This window comes from Girardinichthys multiradiatus, chromosome 5 (genome assembly GCF_021462225.1).
Source record: "Girardinichthys multiradiatus isolate DD_20200921_A chromosome 5, DD_fGirMul_XY1, whole genome shotgun sequence".
NCBI lineage: Eukaryota > Metazoa > Chordata > Actinopteri > Cyprinodontiformes > Goodeidae > Girardinichthys > Girardinichthys multiradiatus.
Genome location: NC_061798.1, coordinates 779,701 through 800,436, shown reverse-complemented (window position 1 = coordinate 800,436; position 20,736 = coordinate 779,701). Strand labels below are relative to the sequence as shown.

The following is a 20,736-nucleotide window of genomic DNA, read 5'->3' as shown; positions in this document are numbered from 1 at the left end:
TATTATTTCATTAAATATTAAAGTATTAATATTAAATATTAAATAATATATTCATATTCATAATTACAACAATTGGAATATGTGTACTCGACTTAAAATCTGTATGATTCTTCTAAACTTAACATTGTAAAGGGCTTTGATGGACCATGTGTTGTGAATTGGTGCTATACAAATAAAACTGAACTGAACTGGATTGAACTGCAGCTGATCCAGAACACTGCGGTCCACATCCTCGCTGCAACTGGGGTGATGTTTAAAAAAAATTTGTACTGGAGTTCTTAAGAGGTCTTTCAGAATATAATCATTTTATTTAATCTATTCATGGTGTACATTACTTCTCTTAACATTGTGTAAATTTCTTTATGCCATTTAGACTGAGAAATACAACTGTACCAAAAACAGCGACTGCATAAAACACCGTAACAAACCAGGAGGCTATGGTAACATGTTTTCAAGTTTAAAATTTTTTATGTCATTTCATTTTCTTTACTATTTGAAATAGAAAACCTCATTACATTTGTTATTGTTTTGAAATCCCATTATAATGTTTTTTGTACCCCTGCCTAGGAATTTTAACCGGGAACTGTGTTCCTTTCAAGCCTGGCACCAAGATGTGTGAGATAAAAGGGTGGTGTCCTGCAGAGATCGACACCATAAGGACGTAAGATGATAACACTTTGCATGTGATATATATATATATATATAATGTATGTACATATATATATATATATATATATATATACTGCTCAAAAAAATAAAGGGAACACTTAAACAACACAATATAACTCCAAGTAAATCAAACTTCTGTGAAATCAAACTGTCCACTTAGGAAGCAACACTGATTGACAATGAATTTCACATGCTGTTGTGCAAATGGAATAGACAAAAGGGGGAAATCTTTGGCGATTAGCAAGACACACTCAATAAAGGAGTGGTTCTGCAGGTGAGGACCACAGACCACTTCTCAGTACCTATGCTTTCTGGCTGTTGTTTTGGTCACCTTTGAATGTTGGTGGTGCTTTCACACTCGTGGTAGCATGAGACGGACTCTACAACCCACCCAAGTGGCTCAGGTAGTGCAGCTCATCCAGGATGACACATCAATGAGAGCTTTGGCAAGAAGGTTTGCCGTGTCGGTCAGCGTAGTGTCCAGAGCCTGGAGGCGCTGCCAGGAGACAGGCCAGTACACCAGGAGATGTGGAGGAGGTCGTAGGAGGGCAACAACCCAGCAGCAGGACCACTACCTCTACCTTTGTGCAAGGAGGAACAGGAGGAGCACCTCCAGAGCCCTGCAAAATGACCTCCAGCAGGCCACAAATGTGCATGTGTCTGCACAAACGGTTAGAAACCGCCTCCATGAGGATGGTGTGAGGGCCCGACGTATACAAATGGGGGTTGTGCTCACAGCCCAACACCGTGCAGGACGCTTGGCATTTGCCAGAGAACACCAGGATTGGTAAATTTGCCACTGGCACCCTGTACTTTTCACAGATGAAAGCAGGTTCACACTGAGCACATGTGACAGACGAGACAGAGTCTGGAGACACTGTGGAGAGCGATCTCATGCCTGCAACATCCTTCAGCATGACCGGTTTGGCAGTGGGTCAGTAATGGTGTGGGTTGGCATTTCTTTGGAGGGCCGCAGTGTATATTTATATGTATATATACAGTACAGTACAGATCCACTGGAGGAGGAGAAAGTCGGACAGACTTGGCAGGCCCAAGCGCATAGTGAGGGTCTGCCGGGAACGCCTGGCGGAGCCCTCGGCCAGGGATGTATTCAACTCTGACCTCCGAGAGAGCTTTGACCAGATTCCGGGGGATGTTGGAGACATAGAGTCCGAGTGGACCATGTTCTCCGCATCTATTGTCAATGCTGCTGCCTGTAGCTGCGGCCGTAAGGTCTGCGGTGCCTGTCGCGGCGGCAATCCTAGAACCCGGTGGTGGACACCGGCAGTAAGGGATGCTGTCAAGCTGAAGAAGGAGTCCTATCGGCTGTGGTTGGCTTGTGGGACTCCTGAGGCGGGTGACGGGTACCTTGAGGCCAAGTGTGCAGCAGCCCGGGCTGTGGCAGAGTCAAAAACGCGGGCCTGGCAGGAGTTTGGTGGGGCCATGGAGAAGGACTACCGGTTAGCCTTGAAGCGATTCTGGCAAACCGTCCGGTGCCTCGGGAAGGGGAAGCAGTGCTTCGCCTACACTGTTTATAGTGGGGGTGGGAGGCTGCTGACCTCGACTGAGGACATTATGAAGGAAGGAGTACTTCGAGAATCTCCTCCATCCTGCCATCACGCATTCCCTGGTGGAAACAGAGGCTGGGGACTCGGGGCTGGACTCTTTCATCACCCAGGCTGAAGTCGCTGAGGTGGTTAAAAAGCTCCGCGGTGGCAAGGCTTCGGGGGTGGATGAGATCCGCCCTGAGTATGGATGTTGTGTGGCTGTCATGGTAGCCACGCCTCTTCAACATTGCATGGTGGTCGGGGACAGTGCCTCTGGACTGGCAGACTGGGGTGGTGGTCCCTCTTCATAAGAGGGGGGAACGGAGGGTGTGTTCCAACTACAGGGGGATCACACTCAGCTTCCCTGGTAATGCCTACGGCAGGGTATTGGAGAGGAGAGTCCGGCCAATAGTCGAACCTCGGCTTCAGGAGGAGCAGTGTGGTTTTTGTCCCGGCCGTTGAACACTGGACCAGCTCTATACCCTCTACGGGGTACTCGAGGGTTCATGGGAGTTTGCCCAACCGGTTCACATGTGTTTTTTGGACCTGGAGAAAGCATTCGATTGTGTCCCTCGTGATGCCCTGTGGGGGGTGCTCCAGGAATATGGAATCGGGGGCCCTTTATTAGGGGCCATCCGGTCCCTGTACGAGCGGAGCAGGAGTTTGGTCCGCATTGCCGGCACTAAGTCGGACCTGTTCCCGGTGCATGTTGGACTCCGGCAGGGCTGCCCTTTGTCACTGGTCCTGTTCATAACTTTTATGGACAGGATTTCTAGTCGCAGCCAAGGGCCGGAGGGGGTCTGGTTTGGGGACCAGTGGATTCCGTCTCTTCTTTTTGCAGATGACGTGGTCCTGCTGGCCCCCTCTAGCCAAGACCTAGCGCATGCGCTGTGGCGGTTCGCAGCCGAGTGTGAAGTGGCTGGAATGAAGATCAGCTCCTCCAAGTCAGAGGCCATGGTACTCGACCGGAAAAGGGTGGCTTGTCCTCTTCAGCTTGGAGGGGAGTTCCTGCCTCAAGTGGAGGAGTTCAAGTATCTCGGGGTCTTGTTCACGAGTGAGGGACGAATGGAGCGGGAGAGCGATAGACGGATCGGTGCGGCTGCCGCAGTAATGGGGGCACTGTACCAGTCCATTGTGGTGAAGAGAGAGCTGAGCCGAACACTCTTGGCATTCTGTTGATGAGCTGCAAGAGATAGTCACCTGAAATGGTTTTCCAACAGTCTTGAAGGAGTTCCCAGAGATGCTTAGCACTTGTTGTCACCAGCAAAGCACCCCCACACCATCACACCTCCTCCTCCATGCTTCACGGTGGAAACCAGGCATGTAGAGCCCATCCGTTCACCTCTTCTGCGCCGCACAAAGACACGGTGGTTGGAACCAAAGATCTCAAACTTGGACTCATCAGACCAAAGCACAGATTTCCACTAGTCTAATGTCCATTCCTTGTGTTCTTTAGCCCAAACAAGTCTCTTCTGCTTGTTGCCTGTACTCAGCAGTGGTTTCCTAGCAGCTATTTTACCATGAAGGCCTGATTCACACAGTCTCCTCTTAACAGTTGTTCTAGAGATGTGTCTGCTGCTAGAACTCTGTGTGGCATTAACCTGTGCTCTAATCTGAGCTGCTGTTAACCTGTGATTTCTGAGGCTTGAGACTCAGATGAACTTATCGTCCGCAGCAGAGGTGACTCTTGGTCTTCCTTTCCTGGGGCGGTCCTCATGTGAGCCAGTTTTTTTGTAGCGCTTGATGGTTTTTGCAACTGCACTTGGGGACACTTTCAAAGTTTTCCCAATTGTTCGGACTGACTGATGGCCACTCGTTTTTCTTTACTTAGCTGCTTTTGTCTTGCCATAATACAAATTCTAACAGTGTATTCAGTAGGACTATCAGCTGTGTACTGTATCCACCTCCTGCACAACACAACTGATGGTCCCAACCCCATTCATAAGGCTTGAAATCCCATTTATTAAACCTGACAGGGTACACCTGTGAAGTGAAGACCATTTCAGGTGACTACCTCTTGAAGCTCATCAACAGAATGACAAGAGTGTGTGTAGCAGTAATCAAAGCAAAAGGTGGCTACTTTGAAGAACCTAGAATATAATATACACATTAATATATATATTTTCAGTTGTTTCACACTTTTTTGTTCAGTATATAATTCCACATGTGTTAATTCATAGGTTTGAGACCTTCAGTGTGAAGCTACAATATTCATAGTCATAAAAATAAAGACAACTTTTTGAATGTGAAGGTGTGTCCAAACGTTTGGTCTGTACTGTATGTATGCATATATATAGCACTAAAATGTTTGTGAACTTTGCTCTTTTTTTTTCTTCATCACCAGCTTTAAAATTCTCACTCTAGAATTAGGATGGTTTTGTACTTGCTCAATTTCTGTATTTGTCAAGACCTTTTCATAAGAATTTAACAACATTTTTGGCTTCACTTTATTGAGCAAATAGCTCTCTCAAAATTGGTAGTGTTTCCACTTCAGAGACTAAATATTTCAGATTTACGGTGAAGCTGTTTCTGCTTTCTCCAGAGCTTTGCTTAATGAGATTTCTGCAGCCAGACAACCTCCCCAGGTTTTACACTGCTCACATAAAAAATCTCTACAATTCTGGCTGTGTGTTCAGGGAAAACATATTAACCCTCCTTACCACTAGGGCAACTTTGGCACAAAATGAAAAATAGTCGTCATGTAAATAGAAAGTGTTAAGTTTGATTTCACCTTTGCCACATGTTGATGTTGTCAAGATACAGAGGTTTTCAGCACAACCAACGTGCAAGCAAGAGTTCGGAAGCCACATGGTAAGCGGAAACATTTAATAAACTGGTAAACCTACAGGAGACATCAGGGCATGGAACACAGGCAGGTTTACAGACATGGAGCAGTTTACAGTGATAAACAGTAATGAACAGACTGGGCAAGATAAACGGATCTAGTGGCGAACAATGAAAAGCAGTTTAAATACAGAGGCAGGGTGGAGAAATGGCCAATGAACTAGAAGAGCTAATCAAGAGCAAGTGGAGCAGCTGGTGCAAGGAAGCATGTTGAGGGAATGAGGGAGGCTAATGAGCAGGAAACATTGAAAGGAATCTTACAGAACACAGGAAATAAGTAAATACCAGCAACTAGGGAAAAACGGCGGAAACAGATACATAAAGAAACTCAAACTCAAATACCCCCCCCCCCCCCATTAACCCCAAGCTGCCAATGCTGATACCAGGATATTAATGTGTATATCATCCACATGTTTGTGAGTGCTACTGTAATAATGACAACTAATCTAGGTTCAAAGAAGTTATTCATAGCTTGAGTAAAGAGCTATTTTATTGCTTTTAAGGAATCTAATTTGCTTTTAATCAGCTCTAGTTTGTGATCTAAAATTTTTGCAGAAACAGGACTGAATTAGGCTTGGCTATAGGAAAATAATTTAAAAGATTGTGTTCTCTCAAAAAAGATTGTATTATCTCAAACCTTATAGGTCTGACTTTGAATTTCATGAAATTTCATTAAATGATCTTTATTTATCCTCTATTTAACCAATGCTGCCATAAAATGAATTTTATCAAAACCTTTTTTCGTTTGCTCAAGTAGAATAAAGGTTTCATGAGTCCCTCTTTGGCTGAAAATATTTCTGCCCATGTTAACTGCTTCTGATATGATCCATGGTGCAGCCTTAACCTATCTACCAGTGTTCTTCCGTTGCCCAATTAACCCCTGGAGATGTTGACGAACTTTTCAAGCGAGAATTCCAACATCAGTAGGGTGTTTTAGCTGATTTCTCTGTCCTAGAACTTAGAGTGTACAGTTTCTGGTTACATACGGACTCACTAAATATGTGTTAATATTGCAAAGAACCAAATATTGAAGAAATACTGTATTGAGAGTTCAGTCTTCAATACAAAATAAATACAAATGTTTTGACTACATTTAATTTTTTTTATATTGTTTTTACACTTTATTTACAAGCTTTATGGTAGGACGTTAATATTATGATCTGTTTTTAATATGTTAAAGTGGTGCATTTAAAAATATATATTTTTCTCAAACTCCATTTCTGAGAAAAATAATTTTCTTTGCTTTTCTCTTCTCAGTGAACCCATGAAGGATGTGGAGAACTTCACAATCTTCATTAAGAACAGCATCCGTTTCCCAAGTTTTAACTACACCAAGTACAATACCCTTTGTGTTATTCATTTACATCTGATATTAATTCACATTCTAGGCAATCCAACTCTCACTGGGCCAAGCTGACTATTACAGTTGTGAATGTGTCATTCAGAATGCCTGTGACTAGTTCAAGTTTTGGTGTTGGATCCCCCTGAATTAGGATAATATTGGGCTAGTGGAGCCTTTTTAAATATGACTGTCATAATAATTTATCATAAATTCTTATATCCTGATGTTTCTTTCTGCAGAGGGAACTTTCTTCCATCAATAACTAAGGAGTACATCAAAAAGTGTAACTTTCACAAAGTAACTGACATCTACTGCCCTATCTTCAAAGTGGGGGACATTCTTAAAGATGCAGAGCAGAACTTTACTCAGCTGGCAAACACGGTACAAATAGTTATTTTTTTCAAGGTGTCCAATTAAACCTTTGATTTTTACTGTAGAGCCCGTCACATTTATGTAATGGAATAGGCAGTGTTAATTGTTTCAGTCTTATAACAAGATAAGGAACAATTGGCCCACTGCACTTCATAAGTACCTGCAGCGCTCTCTCCGTTTTTGACTGGTTAACAAAGTGCTGCCAATGTTGTAATAATTTAGAACATGAAAAATTGACGAGTGAATACAAACAATTACTATGGCAACAAGTCATGGGCAGGGGTGTATTTCACAGATTGTTAATATAAGCTTTTAGTGTTTGTCAATTTCCTTAAGAAAAGAGCCAAGATTAAGCTGAAAGGGTGAACTTGTCACTTAGATCTCAAAGACATCAATGTAAGCACTTGAAGAAGTTGGTTGCATTGGTGTTTTGTGGATGCATTTGAAGTAGATGTACTGGAGATGAATGCACTGGAGGTATATGTTCTGGAGGTAGGTGATTACTGAATTAATATGGCAAACAAAGAATCATAGCACAAGTCAAAAGCAGGGTAAAACATATACTATAAATAATTAAATGTGGTAATTTTTAATTTACACTTCTCATACTCTGGATTTGTAGAAGCTATACTACATTCTTCTAATCCTGGTACAGGAAACTTTAATAATAATAATCCTAAGGAAATATAGTAAGGTCTTATTGACTACTTACAGTCATTTTAAAAGGCAGTATTATTGCAGCATGAAATCTATCCAATATAACCTTTGACTGTTATTTTCCATATAACTCAGTATTGTCCTTATATGCAACTTCTACTTAGTCATTCACAATTTTCATATCATTATACAGGACAAAATTAAACTGCGCTGAAGCCTGCATTTTCAATCCATGATTACATTAACGGTGGAATAGAGCTCATGAATACATGCTTAATCCTTTAAGTTATATAAGTTAGCATTCTTAGCTTGTCAGTTAAGCTTGACTGGACACATCTTTAATTTTAAAAATAATGAAAGAGCACTGTCCACGATAGCTATTTTTAAAGACAAATTACAAATAATTTCATTGTCAGACTGTAGCAGTCATGTTATTTTAATATTTTTTGGGTACTAGTGGCCTTTACATTTCTTAATATTTTCCAAATGTAAGATGACAGGAAATGGCGTATAGAGAGAGGGAAGGGATCTATGGGGCGGCACTTGAACCCGTGACAGCGGCATCAAGGACCAAGGCCTCCGTACAATGGTCGCCACTTGACTCCTTGCTCCACCACAGCTCCCCAATCAATCTGTTATAAAGGAAAAATTGTGTTAATTCTCAGAGTCCAAAAAAGAGCAAAAAATTAAAACAAAATAATAAATAATAAATAATTTTAGGTGAAATCTCCATTTTTTTCTCATTGGTCTTAACATATCTTGTTCACATTGGCTATGTTCCATCTTTGCTCTGTTGGGACCACAGCCATGGTTACAACGTGAAAGGTCAGTACAGACTTTCCTGGAACTTTCAAAATAAACTGCATTTAACCTACTTCCGGCACAGCCAAGCAAACTGTTACTGCGGACTTGCTGTGACGTCACTCTCCAAATAAAAGCACCGCTCTTGCAACATCCTGCCTCTTCTACGCGGGTCACACAGGGACCTGGACAGAGAGACCCAGCGCGTGAATGTCTCTTTGCTGGCAAAAAGACATAAACTCTTCACCTGGATCCGAGAGTGTCATACGATCATCGATCATATGCACTAAGATAAGTACAAATGAATCACTGTCTGTGTATCCGGTAGATTCATTCATGAACGGGAATTAAGATACAAGCCTGGCTTGACTTTCTCTCTCTGAGGCCTGCAGAAGAAAACTGTGTTCCAGAGAAGTCCCCAGTAGAGACGCTGTCTCTACAAGCCGAGTCTAAAGGAAGGACAATGGCCCTGCATCACCGTGGTTACGGTAATGTGCAGTTGGTTGGCGTACAGAACGAGCTGTCTTTCATCCACAGCTACGAAGGTTAGCTGGAAGCTAACCCTTTGTTCACAAAGCTTTCTTTAAACTTCGTCGTCACCCGGACAACTCCTCCTCAACACAATTCAAACGAGGTCAGGATTTGGGCAGAGGGATATTTAGGATGAAATGATCTAAACGTTTTTCATTTTATGAAGTTTGGTTTTGTTTGTGTTGAACTCAGCTATCTTGGTGCTAGCAGGCTATCTGCAGCACACGTGCTCAGCTTTGTGTTCTGTGTTTGTGTGTTTTTAAAGTTAAGACAAACTTTATTTAAAGGGTGATTTTAAACAGAAGATCGGCCATAACGCGGCGTCCGCGCTTATGCATTTTAACCCTTTTATTGACGGTATTTTTAAAGGAGCGTGTTTGATTCTGGTGCTAAGCTATCAGCTTATTTGTTAGCTTTAACTGCTAACGGCTTAGGACGCATGCTTGCCTGCTAAAGAATATTTACACAGAAAGGTTGTTAGTTTTCAATCCAGTAACTAATGGTTCCCTAAACGTTATTTTACTAAATCTGATAACTAAGTAAACACCATTAAGCTCCAGTTCTCCAGAAAGATTTGGCCATTTTCCAAAATACTTCCTTAAATATTTTACCATCCCCTTAATAATATTTCTTTGAATATTATTTTAATATGTAAAGGCAGCTAATGAGACACCATTGAGAATTAGTCACCCAGAAGGTTGGTTTTATTCAGCAGATCATTCTTAAAACATTATTTTATTAAAATAATATTTTATCTGATCTTGCATTGTGAATGGTTTTCTAAAGGTATGCTAAGTTAGCTCCAAGACTAACTTAACTTCACTTCCAGATTCTTCAAGATAATCCTTGGTTCTCAAACATAAACATTGCATAGTAATGTTGTATCACTCCTTCAGTCATGATTTTCATCCATCTTTAATCATAATTTGTTTATATTGTACATAACTCATTAGTCTTCCTTATTGTTTAATTCTGCTTGGTAGTTTAGTTGGATTGTTTTAGCATAGTAAAGAGTTTGTTAACTGAAATATGTTTGACATTGTGTTGACTTATTTTTGTTAATACATTCTTGTATTTTAAGAAATTGTGTGAATTCATTCCATGTGTGTTCAGAGTTTTGCTGTTCAACAATGTCAGAGCTTGGCTCACACCTTTCTATTTTGTCCTAATACCATAGCCTTACTGGGCTGGTATTCACAGGACAACCCTTAACAGACCGCAATATTATTTGATAAAATATTAAAATATTATTATTAAATATTAAATAATATTTTCAGATTCCTAATCACAACAGCTCATTGCTCACCAATGTAAACTGCTTTTTTTCAACCACTTGTTTCCTTATCTTCATCTTGTGGTGGATAAACCTTTCCTCTGTTGTTCCTACAACTTGCTCTTGAAAATTAGTACTCCATTCACCTTCTCAACCATCTGTTTATCCCCTTTATCAGCCCAACCTGCTGTACATCCTTTCTAGCTCTATCTGTCATTCAGCCAACCACTTGGTTGGCACAATGGTGTTTCTCTCCTTCACACCATACCAACCATGACTTCCTGTTCACCCATTTTTCCTTTACCCACATTACCACTAAAACCAGCACCTATCACAACCCTCTAACCTCCTGGGACACTTTCAACCACTTAATCTAGTTTGTTCCAAACAGTCTTTCTAGATTATTCATATTTCATACCCCCCTATCTATGCGATAGTACAACATTTTGGAACTACTTTCGGTGCTTCTGTCAGGATCTGCCATTTTGTTCTTTGTGTTTGTTTACTTTTAACTAGGTTCTTGTATTTGGTTTTCCAGCAGGTCAGCGCTACTTAGTTTTGTTAGTTCCTTTTCCCCAAGTCTTTTTTTCCTTTCTGTTTATTGTTACTTTAAATTTAGTTTTTCCCCAGGGTTTTCATTTAGTATAGTTCCTCATGTCCGTGCTTTGTCTAGTTAGTGTTCCTTCCAGATTTTGTTTTGAGTTTTATGTTAGGGTTTATATTTATAAAGGTTTCCTTAGGTCTGTTTTCCATTGGTTTAGCTTTTCCCCATGCCCCCGTCTAGTTCTTTCTAGAGTTACTATTTATGTTTGCTTATGTTTAGGGTTCTTTTCCCTGTTCCTCCCAGTTAGTTTATTGTTTGTTTACTTTTTATCAGTCAGGTGTTTCTTCTGTTCCTTCTAGTTTCTCAGTTTAGTTTAGTTAATGGTTATTCTAGATTCTTATGCTTCATATGATTATTTATCTTTGCCTATAGTTTTGCTTAGATCTGTTTTCCCCTGGTTACGTTAGGTAGTTTAGTATCTTGCCCAGCTCCTCATGTTCCTGGTTACCCCTGCTAATTAGTTTCACTTATTCCCTCAGTTCCCTGCAGCCTGGTCCAGGCCTGTATGGAAAACAGATTACATTAGGGAAAAGTTCTTGGCGAGAGGGAAGACTAATGAGTTTGTTATTGCAGGAGATCTTGTGATATTCTGACTCTGCCAAGTCAATTTGACCTGAGAGTTTGCATCCACATAAAGTCATGAGAGTGTTATAAAATGTCACGTACGCCAATCTGATGTCTTCCAGATGTTGGCTGAATGTGTATTCTCGGAAAAATAGAGAAAGCAATGTTGTGGATGCCAGATGTATTACGTAAATGAATATGATGTATTTCAATTGGTCAAGAGAATCCAAATACACACCAATGCTTTGTATCTGTATAAAAACTGCCCCGTAAAGACTGAAGGGGAGGGAGACTTCTGGAATTTTTGATGAAGATAATTCTGTGAAAGGCAGTGTGTCGATTGGTATTTTGTGTGTGAGGCATGTAAAGCATATGAAAATGTGCATGTGTTGGCCATACTGAATGTGTATTGCTTTCGGGCTTCCATTGTTCTGCTCAGAATGATAACTGTGTGTCTAAATTAAGTGTGTTTTCCTCTTCTCAGCCTGGAAAGCACACACACATACACACAGTCCCAATTCCACCACCCCCCTCCCTTTTTTTTCTCTCTCTCTCTCTCCCCCAATTTTTCCGCCCCCCGCTCAGATAATTCACTCAATGATAAAAAGCACTGTGAGCAAAACATACTTGCGTTTACTTTACGTTACCAATTTTGTTTTACATTAAAAAAGCATACCATTCAATCAAACTAAAAATACGAAGCAACCAGTTGCTTATTAAGTTTAATATTATTGAAATAAGTATCTGGAATGCATATGGCTTGATTAGGATACAAAGAGTAAAATCAAGACTCATTTGATTTGAATAAGACAATATTAAATAATTACTAAAACTAACAACAATAATAGGAAAATAAATATTTTTAAAGAACACTAAATTGCTTGGAAAAATACATATATGATGTATTTCAATTGGTCAAGAGAATCCAAATACGCACCAATGCTTTGTATCTGTATAAAAACCGCCCCGTAAAGACTGAAGGGGAGGGAGACTTCTGGAATTTTTGATGAAGATGATTCTGTGCGCTTTTGAAGAATAAAGTTCCCCTCTCGTGAGGGCTGTGTGTTGAGAGATATTCCTGAGTATTGTGATAACTATTTAGCTCAGTGATTAGACCGCTCGCTCCCAAATATTGGTACGGGGACCACGCCAGAATTATTGTTTCTTTAGATTAAACATTAGGGGACAGAATGATACAATGACGCAATGAAAAAAATAAAAAATAAAAAAAATAAGGAACAGTTAAAAAGGAATATGAATAGTAAGTTACTGGCTTATGATATGTGCTACATCGACTTATCATTTAAAAATTACAATGGTAATGTTATAGATTTTGCTATTGGGAGAACTTTGCCAATTTTGCCAAGTACCTCAACATAATTAATATTAGAAAGATGAAATTTAATCGGTTTCTCAAAGTTTTACAAACAGTGGCATGATAATAATTTACAAATACAAAGTTGTTATGCTTAAGAATAAATAAATAAACAAACAAATGATCTCATCTTGCAGAAGCAATAATGCAGCCATTAAAGAATGGAAATGTTCTGTTATGGCAGAAGGGTTGAAAATATTGTGTCTGTTGTATCGAGGCAAAGTCTCATGAAGGAAGCTGCCTGGTATTTTTTCTGACTAATTACTCAGGGAAGTACAGCCTGTTAACATGGAGAACCAAACTGAACATCCACAGCAGAGCCTGCGTGGACAACGGAGCACTGGCGCAAGGTCTGCTCAGACCTCAGATGACAGAGAAGAATGCTGGACCCGAGAAAATAAAAGGCCTAGCAAAGGAATGGTCTCCACACATGTTAACAAGGCTTTGGACAGAGCAGCACAAAGCCTCACTGAACAGCCCAGCCAGATCAGACCAGAGGCGGTAAAGATAAATTGCAAGATGTGCTGAAAAGATTCACTTAGATGAATTAAATTAATTTTTCTGTTTACAAAACATAGAATAACCAAATATCTCTCGAATCTTAAAAAAAATTAAACAAAATAAATAAATAAAATAAAAAAATTTGGCCAAATTAGTTTATTAATCATTGGGGACTAATAACGTATTTCTGAAATTGAATTAGAATAAGCTATAAAATTAAACAGCTACTGAACAAAACATTGATGGCCATCATGAGTTATTTCATTAGCAAAATAATTCATTGCCTTTTGAGCTCCAACCAGATGATAAATACAAGTTCACTTTATAAAGGTATATAAGATATTCAAGACGTTAAAATGGGACAAATTAAAAAGCTCAGAGTAACCAGACATTTTAAACAAATTAATACAGCACTTGAGCAAATACTGTAATGGGAAATAAGAGTCTAACAAAGTCTAAACTTGCAAAATCGCTGACGCCCCACTCATATGCTGCCATATGAGATGCTGCCACCCCAACAGATGATGGCAGAAGAGATCACACTCTCCACAACAGACTTATAAAAATATGCAGCATCTTGCTGCAAACAGCAAAGGGCCTGAGCTTCCTTAAGGAGTACAGTCTGCTCTGTCCCTTCTTGCGGACAGCTTCACAGTTGCATCTGCACTCCAGCCTGTTGTCCAGGAGAACACCAAGGTATTAATACTGCTCCACCACCTCCACCTTTTCTCCTATAATGGAAATACTGTTGACCTATTAATGTTTCTCTTAAAATCTACAATCATCTCCTTTGTTTCATTCATGTTCAAGATGAGATGGTTGTTTTTTTCACACCATGCCAAAAAGCGATTCACCAGCTCCCTGTAGTGAGCTTCTTGTCCATCTCTGAAACACCCAACGACTGCTGAGTCATCTGAGTATTTCTGCAGATGACAGGAGTCTTTCTTATACTGGAAGTCTGAGGTGTACATAGTCAAGAGGAATGTTGAGAGTACAGTCCCCTGTGGTGCTCCTGAGCTGCTAACTACCTGCTTAGACACACAACCCTTCTGTCCCACACACTGGGGTCTGTTTGTCAGGTAGCCTTTGATCCAGGAGATTGTTGAGGCCTCCACCTGAGTCTTCTGGAGTTTCTGACAAAACAAATTAGGCTGAATTGTGTTAAATGTACTATAGAAATTTAAGAACATGATCCTTACAGTGCTACTGGCTTTGTCCAGATGACAAAGGGCTTGTTGAAGAAGGTGGCATCTTCAACTCCAACTCCACAGCGATAAGCAAACTGAATGGGGTCCTGATAGTTTGTTGTTTGCTTACTTAGGTGGACCAACAGGAGTTTCTGTAGGACCTGCATGATGTGGGATGTCAGGACAACAAGTCTAAAGTTACTGAAGACTGAGAATGTGTGTATGAACGGGTGGATGACTGATTGTAGTGTAAAGCGCTTTGGGGTCTCTGTGGACTTGATAAAGCACTATACAAGTGCAGGCCATTTCCAATTTACTGGAACAAGACAGGAGGTCTTCCACAACACTGGAACTGTCTTCTGAGTCAGGCTAAGGTTGAAGAGGTACTGCAGAATCCCACAGAGCTGCTTTGCACAGGCCTTCAGGACTCTAGGGGTGACATGATCTGGAACTGCAGCCTTATTCTGATTCAGTCTTTCCAGTTGTCTCTTCACCTGACTTCATGAGACACATTGGTGAAAGGGGAGGCAAAGGGAGCATCAGCATCCTCTGATTTTGTTGAAGGCAAACATTTAGAAGCAGAAGGGTCCGAGGCTGAGGTGGAAGATATAACATTTGAGGTGTGACAGGAAAGTTGTGGGTCAAAGGAGGGTGGGAGGTCTGTTTGCCTGTGAGGAGTAGGCAAGGATGCTGAGCTTGTTTCTGAACTGAGCCTATTGAAGAATGTATTTAGTTCATTGGCTCTGTCCAGACATCCATTGGATCGATCTTCCTTCTGCCTTAAGCCTATGATCCTCTTCATTCCTGACCACACATATTGTTTTGCTGTATTGCTGTCTCTTATTTTGACTTTAAGTTGCTTCTGTACACTCCTCAATAATTCCCTGTCTCCCACTCTAAAGGCTCTTGTTAAGCAGGTCCTTCAGGTCACTGGAGATCCAGGGTATGCTATTAGGGAAGCATCTCACCATTCTGGTGAGAGGTTTATGTAGTCGGTTGCACACTCAGTCATTCATGGCATTGATGTCCTCTCCATGTGGCTGGCACAGTGCAGCCTAGTCTGTAGCCTCAAAGCACCCTCACAGGGGTTCTTCAGCTTCCTGTGACCATCCTTTCACAGTTCTCTTTACTACAGGCTGCCTCTGAACAAGGGGCTTATATTTCAAACAGAGAAAAGCAAGATTGTGATCTGATTAGCCAAGAGGAGGTCTTCCTTTACAGGTGTATGAGTCCTTGACATTTTTATAAAACAAATCCAATGTTTTGTTTTCTCTGGAAGAGCGGCTGACAAACTGTTGAAATGTTAGAAGTGTAGCAGAGAGTGAAGCTGTCACAGTCTGTGGCTGTAGTGTACTGTACTAATAATAATACTGTAGTGAACTGTACTAATAATAACAATAACCAGCGGACAAAAACCATTGTAAGAGTCCAAAACAAAAACAACTTGACCAGGGTGGGGGGAGGGGGCCTCGGAAGGAGGGCAAAGCCCAAAAAACAATCCAACAGGGAAAAACTAGAATCCATAATCCAAAGTCCGAGCGAAACAAAGTCCAGGAGGCTGGCGATGTAGGAGCAGGCGATCCGGAGGCCGGCGACGAAGAAGACGGTTCGTCCTCGAACCCTTCTTGAACAGGCATTAGAGGCGGTTCGTCCTCAAACCTCTCTGGAACAGGCAGTAGAGGCGGTTCGTCCTCAAACCTCTCTGGAACAGGCAGTAGAGGCGGTCCATTCTCGGACCCCTCTGGAAACTCAGAGTACTTGGCAACAAGCAGAGGCTCTGGAAGTTTGGCTGCCTGTTGAGGCTCTTGAGGCTTGGCTGCATGCCTACGGCTCTTGAGGCTTGGTTGCATGCGGAGGCTCTGTGGTCGAGGTGTCAAATTGAGCTCCTGGAGCTACAGAAACTGAAGTCTCGAGTTGAGCTCCCGATACTGTGGAAGCGGGGACGTCGAGTTGAGCTTCCGTGGAGGCGGAGACCGAATCGTCGGGCTGAGCAGTTGCTGAGGCCGGGGCAAGGAGGCGAACCTCCACAAAAACATATGCGGAAGCGTCGGAATGAGCTGCCGCTGAAACCGGGGCGTGGAGCCGACCCTCCGTGAAAGTGAGAAGCGGAGGTGTTCAGGAGGAACTATGGAGAGGTAGATGCGGTAGCTGGGAGCCAACCCGCTGCGGAGGTTAATGCAGAGGCACCGGGTGGCCGTTCGCGGGATCAGCTGTGCAGACGGGTTCAGGACAGCGATTCTCTTGGATTATCCTTTGATGCTCCTAAATTCTTTGATGCTCTAAAATCTCCACCGTAAACGGGCTCTGGAAAAACTCCTCCCAGTCTGTAACCCAGCATTTTAACTGGTCGAGGGCTTTCAGTTTCTCTCCCTGCGAGCTCGGTGAGTCCAAGAGATGAATGAACAGATCGCTCAGGACTGTACCTCTCCTTAGCTCTCACCTGGCTAGAGCTAGGGAGAATGGGGGTGCAGTTCCCGAGGACAGGCAAGCCTCGAGCGCTGCATTGAATGTCGGAAATAAGACCTTGGCTGCCATCAGCCTGGAAAGCTTGATGGAAGCCGCTGATGCAGGAGGCTCGCTGGCTGCTGGTGGCGAGGAAGGCTCGCTGGGTGCGGGTGGCGAGGAGAGCTTGTGGCGGTGACGGCGGCGACGTGAGGAGGTGGAGGTGACTGAGGCTGTTGGAGGCAAACTGGAGCGAATCCTAGCAAAAACTTACTTGAGTCAAGGCAAAACATACAAGAGTCCCCTGAGGGAAAACATAACACCAACAGAACTTAAACAGGGGTAGTTAACGGGAGGAACCAGCAGAGAATAATTAGAATAACCAGGAATATAAGCAAGGAGAAGAGGAGAGTGGACCATTGAGAGGAAAGCTAAGGTAATCAGAGAAGTGGGAACAGGTCCGAGAACTGGCTGTGAAAACTGACACAGGGACACTGGAGAAACAAGACTATAAAATAAACCAAAGGGAAAACTAGATCAAAAGATAAACAACACTAACTCACAAGGAGGAGCAGGGAAGCGAAAACCAAATACACTAAAACTATCTAAAGCCCCAACAAGAACGTAAAGGTAAGTGACCAATAGACCAATAGAGGCGACTGTGGCTCAGTAGGAAGAGTAGTTGTCTTGCAATCAGAAGGTTGTGGGTTCGATTCCAGCTTCCTCCTGTCATATGTCGATGTGCCCCTGGGCAAGGCACTTAACCTCAAGTTGCCTACCGATCTGCGTATCGGTGTATGAATGTGTGAGTGTTAGTGAGTGCGATTGGGTGAATGTGGCTCTAGTGTAAAGCACTTTGAGCGGTCTGTATGACTGGAAAAGCTATATAAGTTCAGTCCATTTACCATTTACCAATAATATTACAACTGCCAAGAGTAACTAAACACATAGAACTATACAAACATAAGGAATCAGGAATGACAAATAATCTGAAGGGACACAAACCTGTGGGTAAATAATAACTGAAGGTGATCTAAGGACAAGGGGAGGAACAGAGAAAACAAACTAATAAACCAGAAGAATGCAGCAAGAACAAATAACCTAGCAATAAACAAGCACAGAAACACTAAGCAAGAAATAAAACTAGAAAACCCAAAAAAGCAATGAGAACTGTACTAATAATAATAATAACAATAACCAGAGGAGAAAAACATTCTAAGTAATAAATAAATGAGAAAACAACCACCAAGGGAACTATGGGCGTAGGGAGAAAGAACTACTAAAACTAGGAGGCAGGAGAGAGAGCACAACTAATCAGGATAACAAAAGGAATAAGCAAACATAACTACTAAACTCAAAGAAATAGAAACACCTAACTGAAAAAGTAAACAAAACCAAAACTCGGGTCTCTGGCTGGATCTGCTCGGATGTAGACGGCTGCCGGCGGGGCTCGTGGGCTCGTCACTGCAGCTCCCTGGGGCTTCTGCACTGTGGCTGCTGGGTTGTTTCCCTGGGACTCTCCCATGCTCTTCTCTGGGGGGATTGCGGTAGTCCCGGCCGGGGTTCTCCTGTGCTTCCTGTGTTCTGGGGGGCCTTTGGATGTCTGTGGCTCGGATTGCCTCCGTATCTGTCCCGGGTCCAGGGGGGCAGGTCTGTGGCTCCTCACACTCGCTATTGCATATTTTTTATGGAGAAACATTGTATACACACTCAGATCCACAGGTGTTTAGATTCAGGTGTTAACAAATAAACAAATGTTCTATATTGAGCCGCATTTACCACTAAATACATCTTGCATTCATAAGTACCGTGCACTTTTTAGTAAAAAAAAAGCTGTTAATATGAACGTTTTTGCAGGTGTAGAAGCAAGCAGAGTGTTATCTTGTATTCTCTTCATCCTTCTCTCTTTCCTCAATTCTTTTTTCCTTATCTCCCCTTTTCGTTTTTGCCCCACCTCTCTCTCTTTTGTGCTTCTTATTTTTTTCCTTTTCATTTCTGTCTCCGTGTCCATAACAATTGAAATACTCCCAAAGCAGTTTCTAATAAAGTTTCTTTTATAAATATCAACCAGAGCTTTAAAGCTTTAGCTGTAATGCTCCATTTGTGAAAGTAAATCTGTTAGGCTTTTTCTTTGCACTCAGACAACAATTCTAAGCTCTATTCCACCGGAATAACTCCTTGTTCCAAAAAAAACCCAAAAAACAATGAGTACATAATACTGCATTCCTGATACGCTGTCTGGGTCCTTTGTAGGGCTTGGTGTTAATTCAACTTATTTCCCAGTATTCTCACATTGAACATCATAATCAATGGAAGAGATGGTTTGAATTTCCTCCTTCTTTCTCTTCTCCGTGTTCCTGCTCTGCACCCATGGTTCCTCCCTTTCAACTCATCGGGGATTTGGAGTTGTAGTTGAAGTGTTATTTGAGCTTTTGAGATATTAATCAGCTGCTCCCCTGGTTGCTATGGTTCTGCATCATAACAAATTTACAAAGGTGAAATTCAGCAAAAATCCTTCCAGCTTCACAACATCCAATACCGGAGAAGATAATCATCCAAAAAAATAATTTTTTATCCACAACAAGAGGAATTGAAGTTCTTAAAAAGATTGTATCACAATGAAAGTTCCAGAGCTACTCTAACATTAAGCGGTGCATTTCTTGAACCCATACCTCCACTGATCTGACATTCACTTTTGCAAATTTACTTTACACGGGTGCCTTTCTTTAGCAATCCTAACCACTTTATGTGGGCTTGGGATTAAGAGGACACAAAATGTGCCTTGTCTCCAAGTCCCTGGCTTATGTCCTACATTGGCTGCAGTAATCATAACTCATTTGCTGCTATAAGTTTTGTATGGCACAGCTAAACCTTTTGCTTCCAGTTTATGTAATTCCGCTTTAAAATGTACAGGAACTTTCCCTAGTTGCAAAGGGAGTTCTTATTGTTCGATGTCTTGAACATATACAACCATCTTTTATGTGCAAAAAAAAATCTAAAAAAATATGTATTGTTTTCAGTGCTATTTCTGTGCTAGTATGAACTCTAAAATCATCATGACCAAAAATCTTCAAGGACAATATCTTTGTGTAAATGATGATACAGTCAATACTTAACTTTACTCACTTACAGTTAATACTTAAGTCTGGAGTGAATATACATTTATTAAGAATAGATTGATCAGTTTCAAAGTTGGAGAGTTACTCTAAGAAAAAACCTCCCAAAACAGCTAGGCTAGGATGGGTTTCGGCAGACAGGATAGATGGAGTGAATGTTTTTGATCCATCAGAAAGCTTAATACTACTAACAAACAGTCTAAACAACTATATTTTATTGTTACTTACAATCTGCCTCACACCTATTATCCCTACACAGTGGTGAAAGATAAATTGAATATATAATACATATTCTTTGTCTGTAAAGTAAATGAAATAGTAGTTTTGTTTTAGTTTAATTCAAAGAAAACAGCTCTAAATTTTTGTTTTTTTTAGAAGATGCTGAGTATGGGTTATGTGCTCAGGTCCTCATGGTTGATAATTTAGAATGGTTCTGTCAGTTCAATTCAGTTTTATTTCTTCTTTTTTATTTATCCACATACTCCTTTCTTCACATAAATTTGTTAGGGTGGAGTAATTGGAATAATGATCAGCTGGATGTGTGATCTGGACAAGTCAGATGATGACTGTAAACCATCATACTCCTTTACCCGACTCGATGCCATGTCACAGCAGAACAATGTTTCTCCTGGCTACAATTTCAGGTAATTTATTTTTTTTTTTTTTACAATTACCAACCGCGAAACTTGTCTGAAGCAGGAACTTTCTTGTTAATGGGCACAAGTGTAGACCAAGGCAACACTCTATATTCATCCTATACACTATAGGATGAATATAGTTAGTTTATAAATTCCCCTTTATGTGTGGAACATTTGTGCCATTCAAGCATCAGTTTCAGTTTGTAGAGGAGGAAACAGTATCAATATTTTTATCTTATCAGCAGCATGAGGGGATGCAGGTGAATAGGGTTT

At 41.3% G+C, this 20,736-nt stretch overlaps 1 protein-coding gene across 1 annotated transcript in view; it reads left to right on the top strand.

Moving 5' to 3' along the window:
* Nucleotides 1-20,736, top strand: part of p2rx3b (purinergic receptor P2X, ligand-gated ion channel, 3b) — a 102,278-nt gene that overhangs the window by 37,905 nt on the left and 43,637 nt on the right. Inside the window, exons 4-8 of the mRNA XM_047366460.1 lie at nt 374-440; nt 568-661; nt 6,318-6,395; nt 6,642-6,783; nt 20,333-20,469. Of these exons, the coding sequence (XP_047222416.1) occupies nt 374-440; nt 568-661; nt 6,318-6,395; nt 6,642-6,783; nt 20,333-20,469 (518 nt within the window). The remainder of the gene's footprint in view (nt 1-373; nt 441-567; nt 662-6,317; nt 6,396-6,641; nt 6,784-20,332; nt 20,470-20,736) is intronic.